This window comes from Furipterus horrens, unplaced genomic scaffold, assembly GCF_987537825.1.
Source record: "Furipterus horrens unplaced genomic scaffold, mFurHor1.1.pri manual_scaffold_1, whole genome shotgun sequence".
Taxonomy (NCBI): domain Eukaryota; kingdom Metazoa; phylum Chordata; class Mammalia; order Chiroptera; family Furipteridae; genus Furipterus; species Furipterus horrens.
This window is the reverse complement of record NW_028327171.1, coordinates 55,003,737-55,030,283: the sequence shown is the minus strand read 5'-3', so window position 1 is coordinate 55,030,283 and position 26,547 is coordinate 55,003,737. Positions and strand designations below refer to the sequence as shown.

Below are 26,547 nucleotides of genomic sequence, written 5' to 3'. Positions count from 1 at the left end.
ATAAAACAAATTAAAAATAAAAACCATGAGCCAACAATGTATCTAGAAAAAATTTCCATATTGAACTTTTTGGAATCAGTGTCATAAGGCTAATGTTTATTTATAATTTAATAATCAAGACTAATTAGAATAGTTATAAGAAATTCAATATCACCACAACCATGATTTTTGCAGGGATAAAATTTGTAACTCATTTACATTTCAACCTGTTGATAACCTGTGTGTCAATTAACATAACAAGACTACATAGGAAAGATTTCTTCAGTCAAGCTCTTCATGCAAAAAGGAAACCAATCTCAATCCAAAAAGTCAACTATTATCTCTTTTACTTAATTAAATGTTCCATAAAGAAAAATCATTCCTATACCTTTTTGGGAAGGGGTGTCTTTAAGATAGACAATGATTCAGTAATGCAATCCACTATTTCTTCAGCAGCTTCAGCATTATTTAGACAGAAAACCATTGCATCTCCAATATCATTCTTCCTTGGAGTTAACCCCCGCAGGATTTCTTCTAATTTGTCCCTCTGTCTAAATACAAATTTTGTAAACTTATAAATATTTTTAAATACAAATTTCAAATGCCATTATAGTTTCTGCTCATAAACTAATTTCTTTAAAACCAAACAGTAAAATAATTCTGATTAAATTGTGTTAAATCCAATTGGCAGTAAGTCCCCCAAATATGTTACATTTTTTTGAAGAATGTATATAAGGAAGACTAATTTTCCTGGGTCTTGGCCTTCTCCTTCTTCTCCTCCTCCAGGGTGGCTGTGACTGCCTGGTACTTCCAGCCAATCCCAGGAGCCATGGTCCCAGCTGGCAAACTTCCACGTAAGCTTCAGATGCACAGCCTTGAGGACACCAAGAACCACCATTCACTTTTTCTTGTCACAGGGTGGCGGGATCCCATCAAACACCTTGAGGCAGCCAGAGAGGCCTGGCCTCACTTGGTCTTGTGGGTAGCATGCTTTATATTCTGCCAAAAGATGGGGCTAGCAGCTGGGAAGTGGTAGGAGCGTGGGATGGGTTCTTGTTCATCGGCTTGTGGAAGGTGGCCAGGTATTTCAACTTCTTTCTATAGACACTGTCAGGAATGCTGATGCCCTCACAACCCACAACCACCACCTCTGGCCCTGCTGGACCACAATGGTCACTAGGCACCCAGGAGATGGCCTCGGCCATCAAGTACCAGGACCTGCCTCTTCGCCATCTTCAGCAGCCACCAGGAAAAAGAGGTTTCTGCTTCTCAAGCTAGGTTAATTGCACTATACCAGAGCTGACTGAGCACTAATAGAAATTTATGCGTCCATGGTGGCCACACACTGCAAACCCTGTGGAGAGGCTTTAAATAGTCAACCATCTGACCTCACTAAGCCATACAATTTCTTCCCTGTTATGTTGCATTCAGAGATGCAAGAATTCTAAGACTCTCAAGATAATCCTGTAAGAACCTGAAGTGTTCCACTGCCAAGAGAATCACTGCATAAATCACTAATTTTATCAGTAGGAAGAGGTCAAGGTCCATAGGACACACATTTATACTTGCTAAAAAGTTTAAAATTACAAAGTATATGATGAGATGTTACCATTTTAAACACATATAAAATAAATTTGTTTAAGATTAGCATCTTAGTAAGACCGTTAATTAAAACAACCATTAAAGCAACTTTTCCAAATCCATAACAAAAGAAAAAAATCTTACTCTTCCTTAAGTGCTCCCTTTTTACTAGGTTCCTCTACAAAAGCTTCTGTTTCTTGCTCTTCTGACATCCCATGCAGGTATGGGTTTAATGGTGGTGGCCTCCAAAAGGATCCGTTTTTGAACATACGAAAATCTTCCGTCCGCCACTTAGTTGGAGAATCTCCCTAATATATACCCAGAATGTTATGAGAAAGCTCCAATATCTCAGTCAAAATTGACAAAGTAATTGATTCTACTTGCCTGCAGAATAGAGTAAAGCTTCCACCTGTAGTAAACATGGGCTGGTGTCTGGTTTTCAAATAAGAATCTAAAATGAAACAAATTAAACATATTCTTTAACAAAGAACTGTATTCAAATAAATATAAACAAATGAGAAATACTGTTTACCTATTTAGTTCTAAATAAATCCAAAAGCAAAGACTGAAGAGAAACCCTTACTCGTGTCATGTGCCATCTATGCCCTTCCTCAGCCGACCTCAAGACTGCCTTTATGACTAAAAAAGGTACATATGTATCTTGCTAAGTCATACAATTTTATTGGGCACTAATTTGTCAGTTACTGTGTCTAACAGTGAAGAGATTTTCCCAAGATATAATTTTTTTTTTTACTTACCAATGATTATTATTTTATTATTTTTATTGTTGTTCTATTACAGTTGTCCCATTTTCCCCCCACTGCTCTCCCCTGTCTCATCCACTCATCCCTCCCACTCCCCCCAACAGTCTTTCCCCGCCCTGGTGTTCATGTCTATGGGTCATTTATACTAGTTCCTTGACTAGCCCCTTCTCCTTCTTTCCCCTCTTCCAAGATATAATTTCAAACAGTGTTTTGTAAACTACTTAAAAGGTGTTAAATCAATGTCTCAGATAGCATATCTATTCAGAAGATAAGCAATTTTCTATAAACCTTATTTGTTCTACCATATCTTATGGAAGACTCCCACTGAAAGGCATAATGAAATGTATTTTCCTCCTAGAGAATGCTAAAGAAAATGCTACTTAATTAACTAAATCAAAGATCATTCTAGACTAATTACTAAAACTGCCTTCTTACCCCATTGCAAAATAACCTGAAACTTTTAGAACTTTATTCTTGGAAATATTTTTAATTCCAAAAATGAAGCAAAAAGTATTCTTAAAATTCATACCTGATGATAAATGAATGTGAGACATCCATGCAATGGAACATATTTCAGACTTAAGTAATGAAATTCTGACAAATGCTACAACATGGATTATCTTTGAAGACATTATGCTAAGTGAAGTAAACCAGTCACAAAAGTACACATGCTATATAATTCCACTTATATGAGGTATCTAGAGTAACCAAATTCAAAGAGACAGCAGAGCAGTGATTGCCAGGAGCTGGAGGACCAAGACAAGGGGGAGTTGTTGGTTAAGCGGCACAAAGTCTCAGTTAACGAAAGATGAGAAAAGTTCTGGAGATGGAAGTGGTGGTTATACAATGGGAACATACGTAAATGCCACTGAACTGTACACATTAAAATATTAAATTTTATATGTATATTTTATCACACTCATAAATACACACCTGAACATGGGATTGTTGATTTCTCTGTTCATAATCATAGCTTCAAACATTGGCCCTTCACGTACAACAAACTCAATCATTCGGTGTATCAGGGCGAGCAAATTCCTACAACAACAACACAGTTAAAGAAAATGGATTCAGACCTACCACTATATAAAACTACACTTGACCTAAGTTACTATGTTGTGCAGAAAAAAATTATTCTGCTGACTAACACAGAATTTTATACCAAAACGTAACCTGGAGCATGTTAATGCCTTGTGCTCTTAGAGGGAGTGGGAGAGTGGGGACAGGGAGTGGGAGGGGGAGGGAAGGTGAAGGGAGGGTGGGAAATCACAACACAGCTTCATAGTAATAAAGGTTTAATTTTCTAAATGCCACTTAATTTCATTTTCCAAATGCAAAAACATTAAGTTATGAATCACAACTAATTAGAAAGTTGCAAGTATATAATATCAGTAACTTAGAGCTTACATGTTATCATAGCCATCTAAAAATGTATACACTATCTCAGTTTTAAAAGAAAATATTACTAAACCAAGCACCTTTGTGGTGGTATTGAAATGGTATACACATGACTATCATTTATAAAAATGCAAAAATGTTTAACAAATATAAGGCCCAACCTAATAAAAAATCCATCCAACTCCTGTGATTTTCTGGTCCACATATAGCAGATGGAGTTTTTATTAAATCTGACCTTTAATGAGGCAACATCCCTTTGGACCACACTTCAAACTAGTTCACACAACTCATGACATGTATAATTCTGCCTGTGTATTATGAATCAATGAAGCAATTATATTGCCAAAGCCTTAAATAAATGGAGTCTTCTTTCTAAAATATTCCAATAAGGGAAATGGTGGGATGACCTTCACATTCTTCATAACAATTACTTTCCAGTATTTAAGCCAAAAATAAACATGTAACTTTTTAATACATTCATTTTATGGGTTAGGCTCATAGAAAGTCTCTATTTTTTAATTCTGATGCTGAGTCCTAAAATCAGATGATACCTTATTAGACTCCACACAGAATTTTAGGCGTTGAGTATGATATCAGGCAAAATGACTCAACTTATTGTAAGCTGCTTCTGATTTTTCATTTCACCAGTCCGCCAGCAGAGCTGGCAAGTAATAATTGGGAAAAGCAAAAGGATATTGGCTCTTGTACAAGGCACACACTAAATTACAACTTTAGCATTCTCAGCTCAAATCAAGAAATTAAGTTTATATAACTGCTAGAATATAAATATAGTTATAGAATAAGACAGGTTTTTTTGGCTCTAGAATGCCTGCTTCAGAGTACATGAACAGTAATATAATTTATCTCACGGTGATTATAATTATTATCTCACACTTTTCAAACAAACCTACTTTTATGGATACTAAAATCTCTACATAATGAAAAAAATAAAATTTTTGACTACCTAAAGGGTCCTGAAGGTCAATAAAATTATATGAAGGTTTAAATCTTTACAAAGGGGAAACTACATATTTAAAAACTGTTGATTCAACTTCGAATTGTTAAAAAGCTAAAAAGCATTACTTAACTTTAAATCTAAAAATTCTTTTTCTTTTACATAATTTATTACTCTGCAAATCCGCAGTTCTTAATATGAAAATGAGAATGAATGTATTCTCAGATCCAGTTAATGATATAATTTTGAAGGAAGGGACATAGTGTGAAGTTATGATTCAGTTGCATAACTCCCACTGGTAGGTGTCAAATTAAAGTGAAGGGAAATTTTATGTATCATAATATATAAAATCAATTTCTAGGTGGATAAATGCTATATACATTTAGAGACTTACATGGATTAAGTCAAAAGCAATTTGACTTAGGTATTAAAGATAGATGAAAAATAGTTTAGCAAGTTTAAAAGGATTCATCTTAATGGTGAATCAAGACATTTTAGCGAAATGTACTCAAAATTTTGTTTAGAAAGAAACTGAGCCACATGTAAAGGTACTACTTGATATATGCTTTTTGAATGCACAAAATATTTTCCTGTGAATGATTTATCAGTGGAAGGAAAAAACCTACTATAGTTTTAAACAGGCTTGTAACTGATAAAATCTATTTTTAGAAAATTTAAAGTTTAAAAGAAGTTTTAAAATGTTGCATATGATTATTTAAAATCAGAATCTGACAATTAGTTGTTGCTAACTTGAATTCAACATTATTAAATAAATGTTTCACACTTTTTCCTTAAGGATTGTGTGTTTATCTTAAAAAGGGTGACTTTTTCTATCAGAATGAAACAGTGTAGTACAAAAAGGTGACATTGTAAGTGCACTATTTTATTTTAAAATGGTAATTATCTTATTCTGGGCAACAACAACAAAAAAATGTTTCTCAGTTATAATAAAACCACATTTATTGGAGTCGATCGTACCAATGTCTGGTCAAAAACTGTATACTTTCCCAATCCATCCCATGATGTTTTCCTGGTCCCCCGCTGCCGCAGACAGTTCAGCTGGTGTTGCTCACCAAGGCCAATGTCAAAGAGAATTTGGTATTCTTTTGTGTTCATTAATTATTCAACCAGTGTTGTGTTCCTGTGTTTGGGAAAAGGCTTAGCTTGACTGAGCAAGAGCATACCTACAGCATGAATTCTTCTGCTTCAACATCATGTTGAAAAAAAATGAAAAGAAGAAGAAAGGAAAATAAAAGGACTCCAAACACCTTCATTATCATTTTTTAAAGTTCCTAATATATTCAGTATTCATGAAAATAATAGGAATTCCTTATATTCAATCAGAAAAAAGCAAAGCTATGCCTTCAATAAGGAAACTAGACTAAGGTTGCATATTAAACACAGACAATTCAGAAATAAATAAAAAATAACAGATTAGGTAAAACTATAACGTTATCTAAAATTTAAGATACATTTAAAACCCTTATTTCCCCATCACAACAATCTATATGATTAGACTAACAACACCAGATTAAATCTATTATACATTCTAAGTACTAAAGTTATAAAATTCCTTACAATGGTGACAATAAAAACAAAACAGATAATGACATAAAATTTCACAGTTAAATTTCAAATATCCCCCCAAAAAGTACTGGGAAGAAACCATTGCTCAGTCAAGATATCACCTTTTCCTCAACACCATTTTTATTTTTTTTTAAATCCAGAAGGGGATATTGTCTATATTTAGATCAGTAATAATAAAGAAAAACATGTACCTTTCTGTTGGGATAACCACTTTGACTATGGCTTGCGACAGAGTCTGTATATGAAGTCACATCAGATAATAAACATAGAATATGTGAGTATTGTTAACAAGTAACAAGCAAAAATATACATATGCATTGAAAATACTACACATCTAATCATAAGTTTTGCAGGCAATCACTGCTTTTGAAGTAATTATACACTAAGCAATTACATAAAAGCAAAATGTATGTGTCCAGTGAACAATAAATGTTCACCAAATGCAAAGAATCAGAACATTCCTGCCAGAATGCACATCAATGCACTGAAATAGGTACTACACTGAGAATTATCAGATCAAGATTTTAATTTGGGAAATAATTAACTGTTTGCTTCTGACCATAATACAGTTTGCTACTTTGTTCCCAAGCCTTTAAAACCAGCCCTGACATTTTGTGTAATTAATTCATTAATTCATAATGCAACCAACAAATTCTTATAACTTGAAATTAAGTTGGTTTTATGTTTAATAAAAAGAAAATACTCACCCTTTGCTTCTACTAGAGTAGTTAATGTTTTTTAAAAGCATATATGCTCACAAATATGCTAATACCTCAGATCTTCAGAACTAAGTTAGCTAGCTGCCATCCAAAAACAGTTTAACTATTTAGGAGGTCTTTCTCACTGAAAAGTCGCTTAACTAAATACAAAGTATAACTTTCTCAGAACAAAGTAAATTTAGATACTGTATTTAAGCAAACCAGGAGACCAGAATGGATAAATGGGAGACTTAATAAGTGGTCAAAAAGGAATGGTAGCCACCATAATAGGACCTAGTATTCCAACCAGGGTTTCCATGGGCTAAGGCAGGGAACACATCTACTTAAGAGTTGCCAAACAGAATTACACATTTTCTATAAAATTGTTGAAAAGAAATACTACCACAGATTTAGTATTTACAAATATATGCGGCCCTATGTACATTTTTTAAATTACCTTCTCAAAATCCTCCTTGTTTTTAGGTGGCGGTAACATGGGAGCATTGGGGTTTTTTAACCGCTCTCTAGGCTGCGCATTAAAAGGCAGTCCTGATGGAGGTGGGGGAAGCGTATGTTCCATCATAGAAGGCGGAATGTATATTGGATGTGGAGGAATAGGCACAGCTTTACCCCAACCTAACTTCATTTCAAAAGACATAATCATCTTCCCTACAAGAAAGAAAAGAAAGGTTATCTCGGTAATAACTTACAAAAGAAAATAAAAGATTTCTGAAATTTTAATTAATTTTTAACCTTTCTACTTCTAGTCCACACACCCCCCCCACGGCTTTTATAAATATTTTCCAGAAAAACAACAACAAAAAGTGTCTGAATTCCATAAACAAATAATAATAACTTTCTTACCATTTAAATTTTTTAAAGCTCTTTCAGCATCTCTTCTATTCATAAAGGCCACAAAGCCACAATTTCTTTCTCTTGCTCTTTCTTCATCAGTTCTAGGCCACATAATTTTCACACTGGCTAATGGTCCAAATCTCCCAAATTCTTGGCACAGCATTTCTTCATTCATCTGTTAAAAGTCATAAGTTTTTTGTATGCAAAAAAAAAAGGGGAAAAAAAGAATTCTGTGCAACAAAAAGCAAAGTAGTTTTTACAAAATTAAGAGAGACATGAATGCTACATTTTCCCATTCAAGTATTAGGCCTTCTACACAAATAAAATCCTGCCCTCATGGGGCATTCACAAATATTTTCAAACCAGAAAAACTGTTTTATGTAAACTAGTAGCCAGGGTGAAGGGGCTGGTTGGGTAGTTGGAGCAATCAAAAACACACCTTTACCTCTAAAATAAATCTGTTTAGGCATTTAGCAATTTTTTTTTCAGTCAGCAGTAATGACCACATTTAAGTTAAGAAGGAAATATTTTTTGGCAATAAAAAAAGGATCTTATCGCCTTTTCTTTTTCCGGGACTCAGCTACCAGTGTAACCAAGAACAGAGAAAACACTAAATATGCAGGAAGGCCAAAAATATATATAATTCTTAAAAAGAGTATACAATGCCCCCTGGCCAGGTAGCTCAGCTGGTTAGAGCATCCTCCCGATACACCAATGTTGCATGGCACATACAAGAAGCAACCAATGAATTCATAAACAAGTGCAAGAACAAATCAATGTTTCTCTCCCAACCTTTCTAAAATCAATAAAAATAAAAAACTTAATATTTAAAATTTTTTTTAAAGATTTAAAAGAGTATTATGCTATGTATAACAACCACTACATTCCCTAAAACACAAGTAACACTGACGTGGGGAAAAGAATTAAAAATAAATAAAAGATAAAAAGTACAAATACTAGTTTGTTAGTATTTGGGGTGCGAGGGGGAAGGTAAAGGAAGTCCATAAGTAAGCAAGATATGCATCAGCAGGCGGTAGTCTCAAAAGAATAGCATCCACCGCTGGCCATATCTGCATGTGATAAATAATAAAACCAGCTCCTAGTAAAACAATTCAAATTCAGAGTATGTACAATGCAGTTACAGAAAGAGGAGACAAGCCCTTAAGAAGTACTATAAGACAGTTCAGCCCATACCAGGAAAAAACTTCAGAGACTTTCTAGTTCCTTAAAATTTGCTTACTTCAGATTCTTGACTTCATTTATTTTACTGACTGACAAAGCATCTTTCTTCCAAAAGTATAAAAACATATAAGCCAACAATCACCTTATTTTTCTAATATTACCTGTGGATTAATGTTTCCAAGGTATAAATTAGTAGTGCTTGGATCTCCAACATCATGTGACCCAGGTGCATAATCATCAAGAACTAAAGCAAAGAGAAAAAAAAATTATAACCTGAAAAATACAAAGTCTAGATAATTTCCATTAATCAAAAAAGCAAAAAACTGTATTACCACCAGATGATCTATTTCTTCTTGAAGGCGCATCCACTTAAAAAAAAAGAAAACAATTCTTAGTTTTTAGAATAGTTCATCACAAATACAAACACTGAAACAAACACCACTTACTGGAACGCCGCTGACCATCAGAATCTGACTGAGGAGGCTCGAATCGACTTAACCTGCCTTTTGTTTTATGTCTCTCATCTCGCTCTTCTTGAATTCTGTTGAAAATATTTACAATCACTAATAATGAGCCAAAATTAGTTTGTTCACATTTAATAAAAACAGAACTTATCCAGGTCATCTTAAAATAAAGATTATAGAGTCCCTCAGCTCTAACAGAATTATGAGAAAATTTCTGATATATCATACAATCAATAAATACAAAGCCCACTTTTAAGGTGAGGAAGAAATTCAACGTTAAAACCAAGAATTTGTTTTTCTTGGCTAAGTTCAACCATTCCTCACCACTACACTTCAGTAACTATATTGTTTCCACTGCAAACAGGACTCCGGCCATTAATGGATTCAATTGCATTCGTGTAATACAAGCAAACTAGATGCTGGATGCAATGCTAATACACTTTCAAACATACCCCATAAAATACCTCTGTAATATTGTTTAAAACCCTCATGGTAAACCACTTAGTAGTAACTGGTATGCTCCGTTCTTCATTCCTGCCATCTGTAAATATCAGCTCAGTATACCTGACAGCCATTCTCAGCACTAGAAAACTTACTGTTTCAATTCTTCTTTGAAGAGTTCCAAATTGCTTTTTTTCTTTTCTTTCTCCCCTTTCTTCAGTGGCTATGAAGGATATGACAAGTTATATATACTTCAAACAAAAGAAGGGTAAACAAACTAATGGTTCAATAATCATTTTAAATAGTTTTTATCATAGTGCCAATTAAGTTCTAATTATTTAAATTAAAAAGAATGAATGATTTTGTTAACAGTTTCCCTTCCTGTTCTCTCAAACTAAGAATTTAACAATTTTAAAAACAATTAAACAAAATTACAATCAGCAGTTTTGAAGAAGCCACTAACATTATCCCCCGAAAGCCTGCAATACTTAGGCCTGAATATTATTGTTGGAGGGAACAGGAAGCAAAAGTAATGAAATTATAAAGTAACTGAACTACCATGTAAAGTAACTGCTAGGAACAACTACCAATAATACGCACTCTTCAAAACAATAACCTTGGAAGAATAATTACTAAAACAATCAGTCATCTTTGGAATTTCTTCTATGAAATTATTCCCTAAACTGCTTTTGGAGTAACCTTTTAAAAGTGCCAAAATAACTCAAAGGAGGAGAGCCTTCTAACAAACAGTACTAGGACAACTGAATAACTCACATGCGAAAAAGAATGAAGGTGGAACTTTACATCACACCATACAGGGTGGACAAAAGTAGGTTTACAGTTGTAATACAACTAAATAACAGTATAAATAATAATAAAAGAATAAACTGTTTCATGTACTCACAACTGTAAACCTACTTTTGCCCACCCCTGTATAAAAAAATTCACTCAAATAGTTCATAGATCTAAATGTAGAAGCTAAAAACTATAAAATCCTTCGAGAAAATCACAAGAGTTAATCTTCATGACCCTGAATGAGAAAACAATTTCTTAGACATGACATCAAAAGCACAAGTGACAAGAGAAAAATATTGATAAACTGAACTTCATCAAAATTAAACTACAGTGGTTCAAAGGACACTATAAAGAAGTGCAAAGATAACCCACAGAATGGGGGAAAAAAATCTGGAAATCATATAACTGTTAAGAAGCTTGATTCTAGAAGGTGTAAAATACTCACAATCCAACAAAAAATAAGCGAATTTAAAAATGGGCCAAGAATCTAAAAGGACGTTTATTTCCACAGAAGACTACAAATGAATGATAAATACATCAAAAATGTTCAACATCATTAGGGAAGTGTAAATCAAAACCACAAATATGTACAACTTCACACCTACTAAGATGATGACAATAAATTTTAAAAAGGCAACTTTAACAAAGTATTGATGAATTATGGAAAAATTGGAACCTTCACATGTTGCTGATAGGACGGTATCATGGTGTAGCTACTTTTGGAAAATAGCTTGGCAATTTCTAAAAAAGTTAAACTAGCAGTTAACCATATGACCCAACAAGCCCACTCCTAGATAATATACAAAAGAATTAAGAGGTTCATTCCCTTGCTGGCGGAGGTCAGGCTCGTGAGGTGTCAAGAGTGGGGAATCTGGGTCCCAGCCTCAAGATGAGACACCTGAGGCCTTGAAAGGTGAAATGAGTTACCCAAGGCACACAACTAATTAAGTAGCAGAGCTGGGATTAGAACTCAGATTTCCTGCTTCCCAAATCTCTGATCAGAATTGCTAAACTGAGGCTGCGAAAGCAAACCCCCAGTGACTTCTTAAAGCAAATCACTGGACGGCCAGTTGTGGTAAAATTAAATTCTGGAGTTAATTATCGAGGGGTCCTGGCTTGCATGGATGGCTATATGAATATAGCCTTGGAGCAGATGGAAGAATATGTAAATGGATAACTGAAGAATAGGTATGGGGATGCATTTATCTGAGGAAATGATGTGTTATACATAAGCATGCAGAAGAGAAGGATGTGAAGGCATCAGGAGTACAGTACTTTTCATACTTGGATATATTTTTTTATGAGACCTTTTTAAAAAAATATATCTTTTGTCATATTTCATAATAGTTGATTTTTCACTGAACATGCAAATAAATGTATATATGTGGATTTAATTGTAAAGACTTCTTTCATATTTAAGTTTTAGTCATTTTCCTTTACTTCTCAGTGTGCAGAATGCAAAAAAAGAATTGAAAATGTACGTTCACACAAAAGCCTATACGCAAATGTTTACAGCTGCATTATTCTATTTTAATAACCAAAAAGTGGAAACAACCTAAATGTCCATCAAGCGATAAATGGTATATCCATAATATGAAATATTACCCAAACATAAAAAGAAATGAAGTACTGATATATACCACAACACAGATGAACCTTGAAACACTATGCTAAGAAGCCAGACACAAAAGGCCACATGTTGTATGATTCCATCTGCATAAAATGTCCACAATTGACAAATTCAAAGAAAAATAAAGTAGATTAGTGGTTGCCAGGGATTGGCGACAACTAAACACAGGCATTAGGTTGCTTTCTGGAATAATACACACGCTCTGAAATTAGAGATCAGTGGTTGCTGCACAACTGTAAAGATACTAAAAATAAAGTCAATTAACTGTATACTTTATAAGGATGAATTTTATGGTATGTGAATTATAGCCCAATAAAGCTATTAAGCTATTATTATTTTTAAAAACTGCTTTCAGAGCTATTTTAAAAGTCATACAAGAAAAATCAGTCTTATTATTCAATGTAACCATATTTCTTCACCAAACCCGATTCTAAATGACAGCTATCTACCTTTTCACATAAAAACCTCGCCCTCAAAAAAAACTTTTCTAACATTGAGAATATTTAAAGTGTCTGATGGCAATTCCAAATAAATTCTAAAACTGTTCTGGGTACAATACACACTGCTAGAGTACATTTAGACTTCCAAAGTAAATTAACACTACACATGCTAATATATTTTAAATATCTCAATTCAGAATTATTTAAAAATACAATTCTATTATTTTACATTTACACCTAAAATACAGCCGTATGCTATATGCCAGGGGTCTCCAACCTCTGGGCCACGGACCAGTACCAGTCCAAAAATTAGGCTGCACAGCAGGAGGTGAGCTTGAATGTAATGTGCTTAAATCATCCTGAAACCACCCACCGGGGTCCATGGAAAAACTGTCTTCCACAAAACCGGTCTCTGGTGCCAGAAAGGCTGGAAACCGCTGCCAATGCTATGAGTAAAATATAGTCATAGCAACAGACTATGAGTATAGTAATAGCAAATGCCCACTGCTCAAAGAGAACAATCTAATTATCTGCATGTCCTACTCTAATTCATTCTCTCTCACCTAGGAAGATTAAGCATCAAAACTCAACATCTACTCCCAAAATAATTTAAAAGAAACCAAAGTCCTGCTTACAGTGGAAGTATTAAAAGTACCATTGGCAGTGTCATCTAAACGTTTGTAGTCACTTAAGTACGACTTACAGGTTTTTTGGTTTCTATCACAAGAAGAGATGGTGGTCTTTCATTGGATGACTGATTTGGAGGGTTTTTTTGATCTGCAAATCTTGAAGACGGCTTATAGATTTTGCCTCTTTTTTCATCTGTTTCATGTTCTTCTGAAATATAAAATACTAAGTTTCAGTACTAATTTCACATTATTTGGATTTTATTAACTTATTTTTATGTAAAAATAAAAATCAATAAAATGCTGTTAGTACTAAGATAATTACTATTGACCAAATATGAAGTTAAATTCAAATATTAATGCCCTACTCTCAAAAATACTAATTTAATCATTTTACAATAAAACTACAAAATATATTAAAATTTTTAGAGAGTATTCTGCTATCTTAAAATTTGGAATATACCCCTGACTGGTGTGGCTCAGTGGTCTGGGCGTTGTCCTAAGAACCAGAAGGTGGCAGGTTCGATTCCTGCTAGAGGCACATGCCTAGGTTGTGGGCTAGGTCCCGGTTGGGGGTGCACCAGAGGCCACCAATCAATGTTTCTCTACCTCCCTTATCCTATCTCTAAGAATAAATAAAACCTTTTAGAAAAATAAAAACTTGGAAGGTAGTAAATATTGTTAAAACTTATCCCTGTCCCAATATCTCATTAATCCATATATGGCCACTTATTTTGCTAATTATCACCACCACTAGAGGGTGCTGATAGAAAGGAATCATTAAATTCAAAAGCAATGAAACTTCTTTCATACTTATCTTCAGTCATTCAACCAAAGCTTTTGAGTTTACTCAAAGGCTATAATATTCACACTTACCTTTAGCTGCATTAACAACACCTCCACGCACAAATGTCTTCACTTTATTACCATCGCTTCCTTCAAAAGCAGCAAGAAATTCCTCATAAATCTCAGCAGCAGCCTTTTCATCCTCCTAAATCCATATGAATATATTAATATCACAATATAAAAATTATTATTGTACATAGGGTTAAACTCATTAAGGAATAATGTAAATGAAACTTCTTCCTTCACTGGGGAAAGCAGTCCTAATAGGCAATAGCTAATCCTTAATAGACATTAGATATTAATTAACATTGAAATAAGAGAGGCTTTGCTCTTCTGATAATTAGAGGGACCAGGAAAGGTCCCACTAAGTAAATTTGTTTAGAGACAATTCAAGGGTTAAACTGTATGGCAACTGACTATACAAAATATATTATTCTATTAATTTATATTGTTCCCAAGGCACAATAATTTAATTCAGTGATTACAAAGATTTCCTTCACAAACCTCCGAAGATATAAATAACAGACGTTGAAGCAGCCTTATCTCCAGAAATGTGGCATTAAAAAAAAGCTCAGAACCTTGAGTTTCCTAAAAACATATTACTAAAAAAGCCAATGAAACAGAATAGAAAATAGAGAAATAAATCCAACAGCATATGGAAATTTAGTATTAAGTAAATGTGGCATCTTAAATCAGGGAAGAATAAATGAACCTTCCAATGAATGATGGTGGGGGGTAACTTGATAGCTTTTTGAAAAAAGATAAATATGAACCAATTATTCACATTATATACAAGTAGAAGTGAAAATGAGCCAAATTTAATTTTTTAAAAACAAAACTGGCCCTGGCCAGGCAGCTCAGTTGTTGGAGCATTGTTCTGTATACCAAATGGTTGTAGGTTCAATCCCTGGTTAGTGTACATGCCTAGATTGTGGGTTCAATCCTCAGGTGAGGATTAAAAAAAATAACATACATAAATAAATAAAACCATGTAAGTGTAAGAAAAAATGAGGAAATTCCTTTATAAGCTGGGAGCGGGAAAAACTTGACTGAAAAATCAGAAACCGTAAGGAAGGACTAATAAATCTGATTACATAATAATAAATATTTTCCATATGAAGAAAACACCAAAAGCAAAATAAAAAGACAACTGATGAAAAGGAACAAAACACTGTGCTTTGTATCATACACAAAGTGTGAATATACTTAATATACAAAAAGTTTCTAAAAATACAGATAACCTAGAAAGATCAGTTTAGCTATAAGCAGACAGTTCACAGCAACAAACACAAGAAAAGCTGTCCTACCTTTATTTATAAGAGAAATCAAGTTTAAAACTACACTGAGATACTATTTTCACCTAGCACAGTGGTTCTCAACCTGTGGGTCGTGACTCCTTTGAGGGTTGAACGACCCTTTCACATGGGTCGCCTAAGACCCTCGGAAAACACATATATAATTACATATTGTTTTTGTGGTTAATCACTATGCTTTAATTATGTTCAATTTATAACAATGAAAATACATCCTGCATATCAGATATTTACATTATGATACATAACAGTAGCAAAATTCCAGTTATGAAAATAGCAACAAAAATAATTTTATGGTTGGGTCACCACAACATGAGGAACCATATTAAAGGATCATGGCATTAGGAAGGTTGAGAACCACTGACCTAGCGGATTGGCAACACTTCTTTGATAACATTCTCTTCGACAGGCTATTGGGAAACCACCTCTCAGAAACTGCAGACAGAAATGCAAAATGTCCCTGCCCTTATAGAGAGCACTCTGACAATATCTAGCAAAGCTACATTTATGTATTTACCATCAACCCAGTAATCTCACTTAAAGGAATATATCCCAATGATACACTAGCAAAAAAACCATATGCATAATACTACCCATAACAGTACTATTTGAGATGTCAAAAGACCAAGCCACAAATGCCCTCGATTTTAGTTGGATGAACTATTGCATATCTACACAGACATTTAAAAAAAAATTTTTTTTTTCAATTTACTTGTAGTAATCTCTGAGATATAATATAAAATTAAGTGAAAAAAGCAAGATGAAGAAAAGGATATTGTATATACAGCATGCTACTGTGCATCTAAGAAAGGAGTGGGTATAATCTACACATACACACTTGCTTATTAAAAAGAAACAACCAGAAAATAATCAAAATTGTTACATAGAGGGAAAATGGGGGAGGACACAGGGATAGAAGCTGGACTCCTGTGATTATCCCTTGTGTTACAGACTTGACTTGGAGGTGGCAGCTGAAAATACCATGGAAGTAAAAAGTCTCTAAAAAAGAGCTCTCTGCTGCCCATACACTTACTGCCCCCTTTAGATATATTTGTTTCCAAGAATAACTCAAAATACATTTTAAACATTACCTTTTTCTTCAATTCCTCTTGCTCCTTCTTACTTAAAGTCCGCTTAGCTGTGCTCATTTTTCCAATACTGAATGCTTTAAGTTTGTTTTCCAGAAGAGGCTATGAAAAGAAATAAAAACATACCATTACATTCACATTCCTAATGCTATCTTCAAAATAGATGACTTTTTAAAAAAATAATAATTGACTGTAAAGAAGAAATGCTGAGGGTACTCTAAGCATCAGGTGCCTGCTTACCTTCAGCTTAATTCTGAAATAAGTATTCATTAAAGAATATCTTCATTTGCTAGTGGAAGGTCAATAACATACAAAAGTCATAAAAAAGAAAAGGTAAAAAGGCTTCGAACTCATTCAACTTGCTTGTTGACAGCAAGAATAAAAGCACTTGAGAAGTTTCTGAGCAAAAGAAGGAGAATAAAAACAGGTATTTCCAATAGGGAGAAGACATAAATTTCCATGGTTCAGTAGCAGAAATCAAAATATCATCTATAACCACCAGTTCAGGTACTACAAATCGTATCACTTCCTTGTATAATTCTGTAAATCACTTCATTCTTTCTTTTTTTTCTTTGCTTTTTGCTTTCAATGCTTTCCCATTTCCATTTTCTATTTCCCCTGATATTTTCGGTAATCACCTGGCACCACAGTTATTACAGTATTACTGACTATATTTCCTAGGCTGTACACTACATCCCCATGACTATTCTGTAACTACCACTTTGAGCTTCTAAATCCCTTTAGCTTTTTCACCCCATTCCCATCAGTCTGTTCTCTGTATCTGTGAGTCTGTTTCAATTCTGTATGTTCATTTATTTTACTCTTTAGATTACACATGTAAGTGAAATCATGTGGTATTTGTCTTTCTCAGACTTATTTCAACAGCATAATACCCTCTACGTTCATCCATTCTGTCACAAATGTTAAGACTTCATTCCTTTTTATGGCTGGGTAATATTTCATTATATATATATACCACAACGTTTTTAACCACTTGTTCTTCATCAATAATACTGATATTTATGAATATAATATTTTTGTATTCTTTTCTGGGAAAACAGTATTCTAATGAAATCTTCATTTATGTAACTTAGAAGCAATTCCTTCTGAAATATGACTTGAATAAACTGTAGTCCTTTAGTTGTTCAGCTAGTATTTGAATTTAAGATTTTGATTCACAACTTAAAAGAAATGTTTATTAAATACAACCTAAAATATTAATCTGCAATTGAAATTGGACAGTTTCTCTAGCACCTACTAAAATGAGAAGTTAACCAACTGCAAAGTTAGATTTTAGCAATCCCTAGTTATTAAAAAGGCTTGCCATTGAGATGTACAGAATAAAAGAATAACATTGTTGTGAACTATTTTAAAGTTACAATAAAGTTCCTTTGAAAAAATAGAGTAGTTTGTAATCCAGGGTCAATACTGGGTTTCAGGAACAGAGTCAAAATAATTTTCTCTCCCAGAGAGAAAGAAAAATGTTTTGTCATCATTCAGTCTGCATCTTTGGTTTCAACTTCAGAAGTTTAAACAAATTATAAAATTACACTGATTCAATCAAAGACATAATTTTACAAAGCAAAACATTTGGGCCAAATTTTATTTATATCCTAAGAGCTAAGCCAAATAGGAAAGTGGTTAGAAAAATTAAGAAATGTTTACACAAAGAAATACAATCATCCATTAAAAAGTTTATTCACAGAACATTTATGAAAATTTTTAAAATTAGAACTAAAAACAGTATTTTTAAATGTGTTCCTGTAAAATGGATCTCAGCAAAAATACTTTTGTACTGAGAAATATTAAACAAGAAAAATGAAATGTTATCAATATTAATATTGGCTGGTGCTGATTATCTTCTTTATTTTCCAAATTTAATCACAAGAAAACATTATTTAAAATAAAAAAACGAGCACTTTTCAGACACACACTGTAAAGCTCCTTCTCTGGGTTCTCATATTGCCCTGGACAATGCACCAACCAGAGTCAACAGCACCTGTTCCGTTTGCTTCCCAGGGCAAGACTATAATCCCTCTGAGAGCAAGAGCTGTGTTTTAATCATCTATGTATTTCCAGTGACTGGCATTTGGCACTTGGGTCAGCAAATGTTTGATATAAGGGGGGAACAATAAATCTATTAACCATTTTACATTCAAAACACTCCTTGGTTTTTTAAATAAAATTTTAAATTTTTAAATAAAACCTACTTCACTTACAAGCTAAAAAACATTTCCTTGGATGAACTTAAGTTAATCATTAACCCAAATACAACAAAGAACGCTATTTTCAAATAGTGCAAGGTGTAACAACAAGTACAAAACCAGCTATCCAACTACCAAATTGAAGCATAGATTAAAATTATTAACTATACTTTCTTATCTTTCTCAACACTTACTCTTGAGACATTTTGGTGAGGAGAATCACAAAGGCTCTCACGGGCACTTTCATTCCTATAATTATGTTTTCTTGGGCTCTTAGGTCGTGTCCAACTTGGCATATCACTATCTGAGGATACAGATGCATCCACCTTCAGGAAAAGGAAAACAAGTTTTTAAAAATCACATATGTAGTATTGAAAACCAGAAAAAACTCAAATGTCCAAATATTGACAAATTTAATTATACATTATCAAAACTTTCATCCCTTAATATTACCAATTTCATTAGAAAAGTCTTCAGGTGTAGGGAAAGTTTTCAATAATTCTATAACTTGCATTTGAATGGTCAAATTTTATATCAGTGACAAACAGCTGTTCACTTTGAAGAAACAGGTTCATTTCCTACATTTTCAAGAAAATATCTGCCAAACACCCAGGTCTGATTAACCATATATTATGGACAGTTGTTCCTTAGAATAAAAATGGTATTCCAAGAAAAAAGAAGCCAGTTTCATTTCTCAATTTAAGCAATTCCACATTACTTTTCCTCAAGACAAACATCACACTTTGGTAAACTGAGCTGCCTTATAAGTAGTTTCCATTTCATCGCATACAACATTAAAGATTCATACAAAAGGACAAGAACTAATATCAGTTATTTTACTGCTTCATCAAGTACATTCTTAAGGGAAACAAGCATATTTTTACTATGCCCGTGGGAAAGATTACATTGACTACTAATATATTTTGATAACACGGCCTTGATTTGTTCTCAGGTGCCAACATTTTACCCATTAATTGGTTTTTCACCAAAGTGCAACTATCAACCCAGGGGAAAAGGCAAATAATGTCTTAGTGTTACTTCAAAATAGTTTTGAACTTACAGGCTCCCTGGAAGATTCTCAGTGACTTCCAAGGGTCTGAAAAACCATACTTTGAGTGCAATTGTAATAACATATGTAAAGAATGTTTATTGCAATACTATTCAAAATAGCAAAACCCTTTAAACAAAAAATGTATGCCCATCAACAGAGAAAAGCCTTAATAAATAACTGTACCTCCCCCTGTGGAACTTGATGACACTGTTAGAAAAACTAGACAAGAACTACGCTTGCTCACATGCGGAGATGTCTCATAGGTACATTGTGCAATGAGAAGAGTAAGTGTGTATAATGCAATGCCATAGTGTACAAGTACACAAATTTATGTATGTACAGAATTTTATAAGTACAATAAAAAAATAAGGAAATAAACATACTAGGTTTCTACATGGTTTGAAGGGCCAACGTATGTGAATAGAACAAAAAGGGAAGGGCACCAAACAAAAAAGGTGAAAGAAAACAGGCACATACATTAAAATTGTATTTATTAAGTAAAATAAGGGTAGAGATATAAACAAAGAGAAATTAAATTTTAAAGAAAAAGACAAAGACTGCCTTTTATACTCACATGTGCATCTGAAGATCCAGATGAATGAACATCTGATGATCTTGTCTGCAAGTATGAAAAGTAAAAGTCAATATTAATTAATCAGAAAAATGTCTTACTATGCTAATAAAACAAGTATTTCTCATACTCAATTTTTCTCAAGACTTATTTTTTCCAAAATAAGCAATTCTTCTTAGCTAATAAAACTAAATAAGGGCAATCTTTAATTTATAAAAAGGTTGTGATCCATGATAAATATGCAAGTTCATTCTTTAAAATTCAGAATGTGTATTTTTCCAAAATATGATACAAATGATAGTCATAAGATACACTATTCACCGCTACAACACTGACCTTGCAGCAACTTACTACACAACAGCGAAACCTCCCCTCCTTATTGAACCACCCAAAGTCATACAAGGATATTCTAATAGCAAGAAAATCTACATATAAACCCTTGATGTCTAGCAAAAGGTACAAAGTCAACTGCAGAAATAGTTAAAGAAAGACACAATCCTATTCTCAAATCCCCAGTAGGCATCCATTTGCAGCCTGGGTAAGGGGGCTGCTTCCACTTGGGCATGCCACTGTTGCTGACTATTGCACAAGTAAGAGTTCAGTCTTCAAGTCATGGCACTTTCCAACAATATCAACTCTCAACATTTCATCTTATTTTTTTCTTAATTGATCTACAGTTCAGATTACATACAGCATACATTTTATTGGTTTTTCAATATTCATCTAAGGACAAAGAAGCCAAGCTGCAAGTGCCAGGTTATTTAAATAATAAGATTCATATGGATAAACACAGTACTACCTTATCAGACTGTCAAACTAAATCAAATTATTTCTTCTGAACTCCACTTCACTGGGTCCTAGTCAAAATCAGCCTGAAATAACCAAGCACTAAGATACCTCTCAGCTGCATTCTTTCTATCCATCATTTTTCTGTCCCCAACTTTTATTGTGATCCTACTCATTCACTTTCTTCTCCCAGCTAACCTTTCTTAGAAGACAAGATGGTCTGAAAGAAGAATTTTTTTGATTTTAAATTAACTTTGGGAAACACACTGAAACACAATCTGAAATGGCGCCCATTTGCAGATACTTAGAAATTAGAAAATTATGAGAATAATTTCTGTTAGAAAAGAAAAAAGAGTGCATCAAAAGAATGGTCTGGGAAAAAAAAAATCAACTGCCCCCCCAATGTACCAATATTAACCTAAGTAACAAAAATAATATCCTAATCATAACAGTAACAAAAAAATACATAACACCTAGAAACCAACTAAGGAAAATGTACACAACCTGTGTGAAGGAAACACAAACTAGACACAAGAATTCAATTATTCAGGTCATCTTTTAAAAAGACTCATCATAGTACTGCATGGGAAAACTCATTAATAAGAAAACGTCCATTATAACCAAATTTATTTACATACCTAATACAATTTCATTTGATGGCTCAAAAATCCCAAAGGGAAATCTTTGCAAAGGGGACAAAGGAGATTGCCAAAAATAATTCTCAAGTTCAACCAGAAGAATAAGTATACAAGAGGAGCTAAAAATGTGTTGGCCTTCTTTTTATTTACTATGCCACCACATCCAAATCATTTCCAGGATTTAAAAATAACAGCCTGGCTTAGGAGATGCACCAGCTGATTTCAATTAACCCAAGACAACACCGGTCATATTTACTGCGAACCAGACATTTCCCACAGATACGGAAGTTGAATTCAGACAGTAATTAACAAGATTTTAAAAGAATAGCCAACATCTAAAGCTAGTGGTCCAGGTAAATAGTAAATGCTACTCCAGAAGCTGAGCCTCTCCTTCTTAACCTGGAACTGAACTATTTCATGTGTCTTGGGCTTAGGTTTTTATTTTCTTTTAAACTTACAAACAACCAATTAATGCTTAAAGATCTTCAGAAGTCTATAGCACAAATCCTCATCCAAATGAGAAGACCCAAAAGCAAGAAATGAAGGGTAGAATAAGAGAGGTTTGAGGAAATAAAGAAGCAAACAAATTTATCTCAGGGTAAGGAAAGCAGATAGTACACCTATGGGGAAAGACATTTAAAAAGAAAAAAGAATTATTCTGATGGCTGCTGAGGAGACAAAGGTGAAGCCAACCACAATTATGCCATATGACCCTGTATCTTGGTGGCTGAGAATAAAAACTATTCTTTCTTCTGGCTGCTCCTAGGTTAGTTCAAGTGAAAGGTCTCCACACCTTAAGTTTTCAAATCAGCAAGCTATCCACAATTACGTTCCTCCAACACTGCCATTCTGTGCAGGCAACTCTCCATTCCCATTTGTCTCCCAGACGTCTTTCTCCTCTCATCTAAAACATCAACTTGCACGTGCGTAAGTGTAACAATCTCTCCCACAGGAAGCAAATCAATACCTCTATTGTACTGAGAAAACTCCATTCTTCATCTTTGATCCCTCTCATAGATCCCAGTCTGCTCTCAAGTACTCCCACACATCTTCAATGCATGTCTGCAAGCTACTCAGATCCAGTATGTCTAAAATTCCTCACAAACCATCTTGTCCTCTTGATCTTATTTCTGACAGTGGGTGGTCTGGAAGTAGTAAAATGTTAAGAGCACAAATTCTGGAATCAGAATTTGTAATCTTGGGCCTAGTCCCTTTGTGTGTAAAGCTGAATAGCACCTGCCTCAGGAATGTTGTGAAGCATAAATACAGGTAAAACACTTAGAAAAGTGGTACATAATAATTACCTAATCAATAAGTGTTAGGCCGCAGCAGCATTATGAGAGGGTCATCCTGGACTCCTTCCTTATCCCCTGTAATCAACAAGTCAAATTCTGTTCACCCTAGCTCTTCTACAGGACCCCTTTTCCTTTCTAAAGACACCATTGTGGTTCAGATCTTCCCTTTATTCACCCATTCACTGAGCAACCATTTACTGGTACTGTGCCTTCCATTAGATATAAACTAAAGTAACACATAGCTCCTGTCATTAAGAGCGAACAAAAGAGATGAGTTAAAAAGTGGCTGTGCCACAAGAGCACAGGCAAATCTTAACAGAAGTGAGAAAGATGTAAGGAAAAGTTTCCTTCAAAAATTAAAAATTAGATTTTTGAAGCAATCCTCAATTATCAGCATTGCAATAATCTTCAAACTGGCCTCTTCGCTTCCAAATCCCTCCTAAACTATATCCCCAGAACTGCTTTTGTTAAGGACTTTCCTGTCTCAAATTTTCCATGGCTAATGTTATTCTGTACCATTCAAAGCCCTCCACAATTTAGCTAAAACTTACCCTTCCATCTCAGCTCCTTATGTCATATGCAAGCACCCTACTCAACCAGACCACTTATCAATCCATTTCCAAGCAATTTATTTTTACCTCACCCATATCCTTTTCATACCCCCTATCTGTATCCTTCAAGACTCTCATTGTTCAAAAGGACTCCATCACTCAAATTTCTCTATGCTTAAACCAGCTCTCCCTTCTTTCCCTAAACATGTAGGTGCTTCTGACAGCTCTGCCTTGTACTATAATGTGTTCTCTTCCTCCATTAGACAGCATACTCCCCAAAAGTGGGCAGCATCTTATTTAATGTTTTCCCCCCTCAAAATCAAGTACCAGATGGGCAACTGATAAAGCCTCAATGTACCTGTTGATCTAACGTGCTGCAACATGTACCTACACAACAAAATTGCACTCCATACTGTCAGCTTCCTATGTTGTCTCCTCGCTAACATGGAGTAGCTTCCAGGCTTAATGCCACTCTCCAAGCCAAAACAAGGTTCACCTCTCAAAAAAAAAAAAAAAAAAAAAAAAATCTATACAATCACTGAGACATATACCATGACCAACAGTTAAATTAAAAACCTGAAATGATTTTTTATATTACATCCAAAACATTACCAATACACAAAAAGCCGTAACACATTTTGAATGTCCTGTAATTTATCTAGGCTGAGGAAGGGTCTAGTGAAATATATTTAACTTCTCAAAGAGACTTCTAACATATGAAATAGTCTTAGGTGCTATAGGCAAATGTATCTTGCTTTCAAAAAAGTTATTTCAGCAAAATATCTAGCACATAGGTGGTGTGTAATAAAATGTTAAAGCTCCTAATACTAGCATAAGAGGCAAATTATTTCTGATATCAATGTTTTTGAGTTGACTATCTTGTAGCAAACTTCGTTTTATTTCAAAATTGATGCTCTTTGAAGAAGAAAAAAAAAATTGATGCTCTTTGTAAGAAGGGATAGAGGCAGGAGTCTTCAATTTGCATTCCAAATGGGATGCAGTAAGGCAAATGGGTATCTTTTATAGGTTTTCTTTCCAGGAAAAATAAAGCTTTGGGAATAAAAATAAAATTAAAATTAAAAGGCTTTCAGTAAACAATTCAATTCAATGAAAGGATTTTTTTTTTTACCCATATCAACAGTCATAATCAAGCATCAATGATGCAAATACTCAAATTTCTAAAAAGCACTGATCAAGAAAATGGAAGTTCATAATTCCACTCTCCACCCAAAAACATATCCTTCTGCACATAAAGTTAACCACCTTATATTTTAAGATAAGTTTACAACCATATATAATAAAAATTCAGTTTAAATTAAAACTGGAAACTGAAGAGCCTGATTTTCAAGATTTGTGTTTTGTTTGGAGATTTTCATACTTAAATCTTATACATCTTCAGGCATCACAAAAGAACAAGTACATAGACAGTAACGAATACCTAAGGATCACAAGCCTTGAATGGATCTTCACTTTACTTCTTATACATGAAATATTTGTAACAAAACTGTCAATCAAAATTGATCCCACGCCAACTTAGCACTGAATGTCAAGAAAGCCAGAAGTATTTTCTTTGTTTATTTACCTATCTAAGCCAATTTGTCACAATATGGCAAAAAATAAGTATTGTAAAAGTGCGGTAATAGGGCGCACAATTCAATATGAGTATTATTACCAGCACAAGACATACAGAGGAAAGAAAACTTCATATTCTCATTTTTGTTTAGCAAGCAAACAAAAAAAAAAAATCTCAAAATCAAAATAATAATTGACAAATTAAATTCTAAGAAAATATGTTTAACAAAGTTATAGACAAATAATTATAGGCTCTTTCTTTGTCTCGCCTTTCAAAAATCAGAGCTACAACAGGGTATCAATGCCTCTCTCTCCCAAAGTAGTTTTTTTAGTCTAGTGATAAACAGGAATAATGCATAGGAAAATTTTAGCTCATTCCTAAAACATTTACTGAATTTCTATATTTGCCAGGCTTTAAAAGAAAAAAAAAGCGAAGTAAAATTACACAGAAAATAAAAGGGCATGGGATCTCTTCACTGGGGACAACTACACATAATGTAAGTAATTTGATTATGTATACATAAAATGTAATTTTTAAACTAGAAGAAACTGTAGTGGTTATCTAACTTCATCTTTTTATTTTATAATTAAGACTTGTCAAATTATTTTGCCATTATCAATGGCAAAAATCTTGTATGTTGTACCTTTTTAAATTAAAATTTTACTCAGAGTTTACACAATCTGCCTTAAAACTGCAAACATAATTAAGTACCAAGGCAGGATCTGAATCCAAATCTAGTTTATTTGTTATCAAAATACAAGATCTTTTCACATTATGCAGCCTCCATATTAATAAAGTCATGTCAATATCATTTGAATCCTGAGATACTGATTCCTTTTACAGACATCAGTAGAAAATCTCTTAATGGCATGAACTGATGATACTCTAAAGCAATATATTCAAAGATTTATTACTGGAAGATCCAACAATTTAATTACAGGTAACAGTCACACAGCCATGAGAAGTACTATTATATAAGACTGAACACAGACATTAAAATGTTTTCAGTGTATGCAAGGCCTCAAAATAGGAGATACTTAAAATATTATTTCAGAAAAAATAATTGTGACGCTTATTTGTGAATTATTATGGATTTAGCTAGCTTTAGTCGAGAGTCCATTGAGAGGAGGTGGGTTCAGTAAGGTACCCAACTACTTCCATACTGCCCAGGGGGAAATGTACCTGGGAGAGAAGAAAATGACCAAGAATTAATGCAAAAATGTAAAACACTCAAAA

At 33.8% G+C, this 26,547-nt stretch overlaps 1 protein-coding gene and 2 pseudogenes across 3 annotated transcripts in view; 1 reads left to right on the top strand and 2 right to left on the bottom strand.

Moving 5' to 3' along the window:
• Window positions 1–26,547, bottom strand: part of U2SURP (U2 snRNP associated SURP domain containing) — a 46,120-nt gene that overhangs the window by 18,262 nt on the left and 1,311 nt on the right. Inside the window, exons 2-17 of one of the 3 annotated variants that reach the window (XM_090275597.1) lie at window positions 20,472–20,516; window positions 19,041–19,172; window positions 16,646–16,744; window positions 14,272–14,386; window positions 13,473–13,606; window positions 10,060–10,127; window positions 9,446–9,540; window positions 9,332–9,367; window positions 9,161–9,243; window positions 7,827–7,992; window positions 7,420–7,631; window positions 6,456–6,499; window positions 3,258–3,362; window positions 1,945–2,011; window positions 1,705–1,868; window positions 368–530 (exon numbers count right to left, since the gene is read on the bottom strand). In XM_090275597.1, the coding sequence (XP_090131723.1) occupies window positions 368–530; window positions 1,705–1,868; window positions 1,945–2,011; window positions 3,258–3,362; window positions 6,456–6,499; window positions 7,420–7,631; window positions 7,827–7,992; window positions 9,161–9,243; window positions 9,332–9,367; window positions 9,446–9,540; window positions 10,060–10,127; window positions 13,473–13,606; window positions 14,272–14,386; window positions 16,646–16,744; window positions 19,041–19,172; window positions 20,472–20,516 (1,728 nt within the window). Of the gene's footprint in view, window positions 1–367; window positions 531–1,704; window positions 1,869–1,944; window positions 2,012–3,257; window positions 3,363–6,455; window positions 6,500–7,419; window positions 7,632–7,826; window positions 7,993–9,160; window positions 9,244–9,331; window positions 9,368–9,445; window positions 9,541–10,059; window positions 10,128–13,472; window positions 13,607–14,271; window positions 14,387–16,645; window positions 16,745–19,040; window positions 19,173–20,471; window positions 20,517–26,547 lie in introns of those variants that run through there. The other 2 variants (XM_090275604.1, XM_090275609.1) reach the window with 2 other exon arrangements.
• LOC150021138 (large ribosomal subunit protein uL13 pseudogene) lies at window positions 721–1,212 on the bottom strand (annotated as a pseudogene).
• On the top strand, window positions 11,404–11,954 carry LOC150021137 (U6 snRNA-associated Sm-like protein LSm6 pseudogene; annotated as a pseudogene).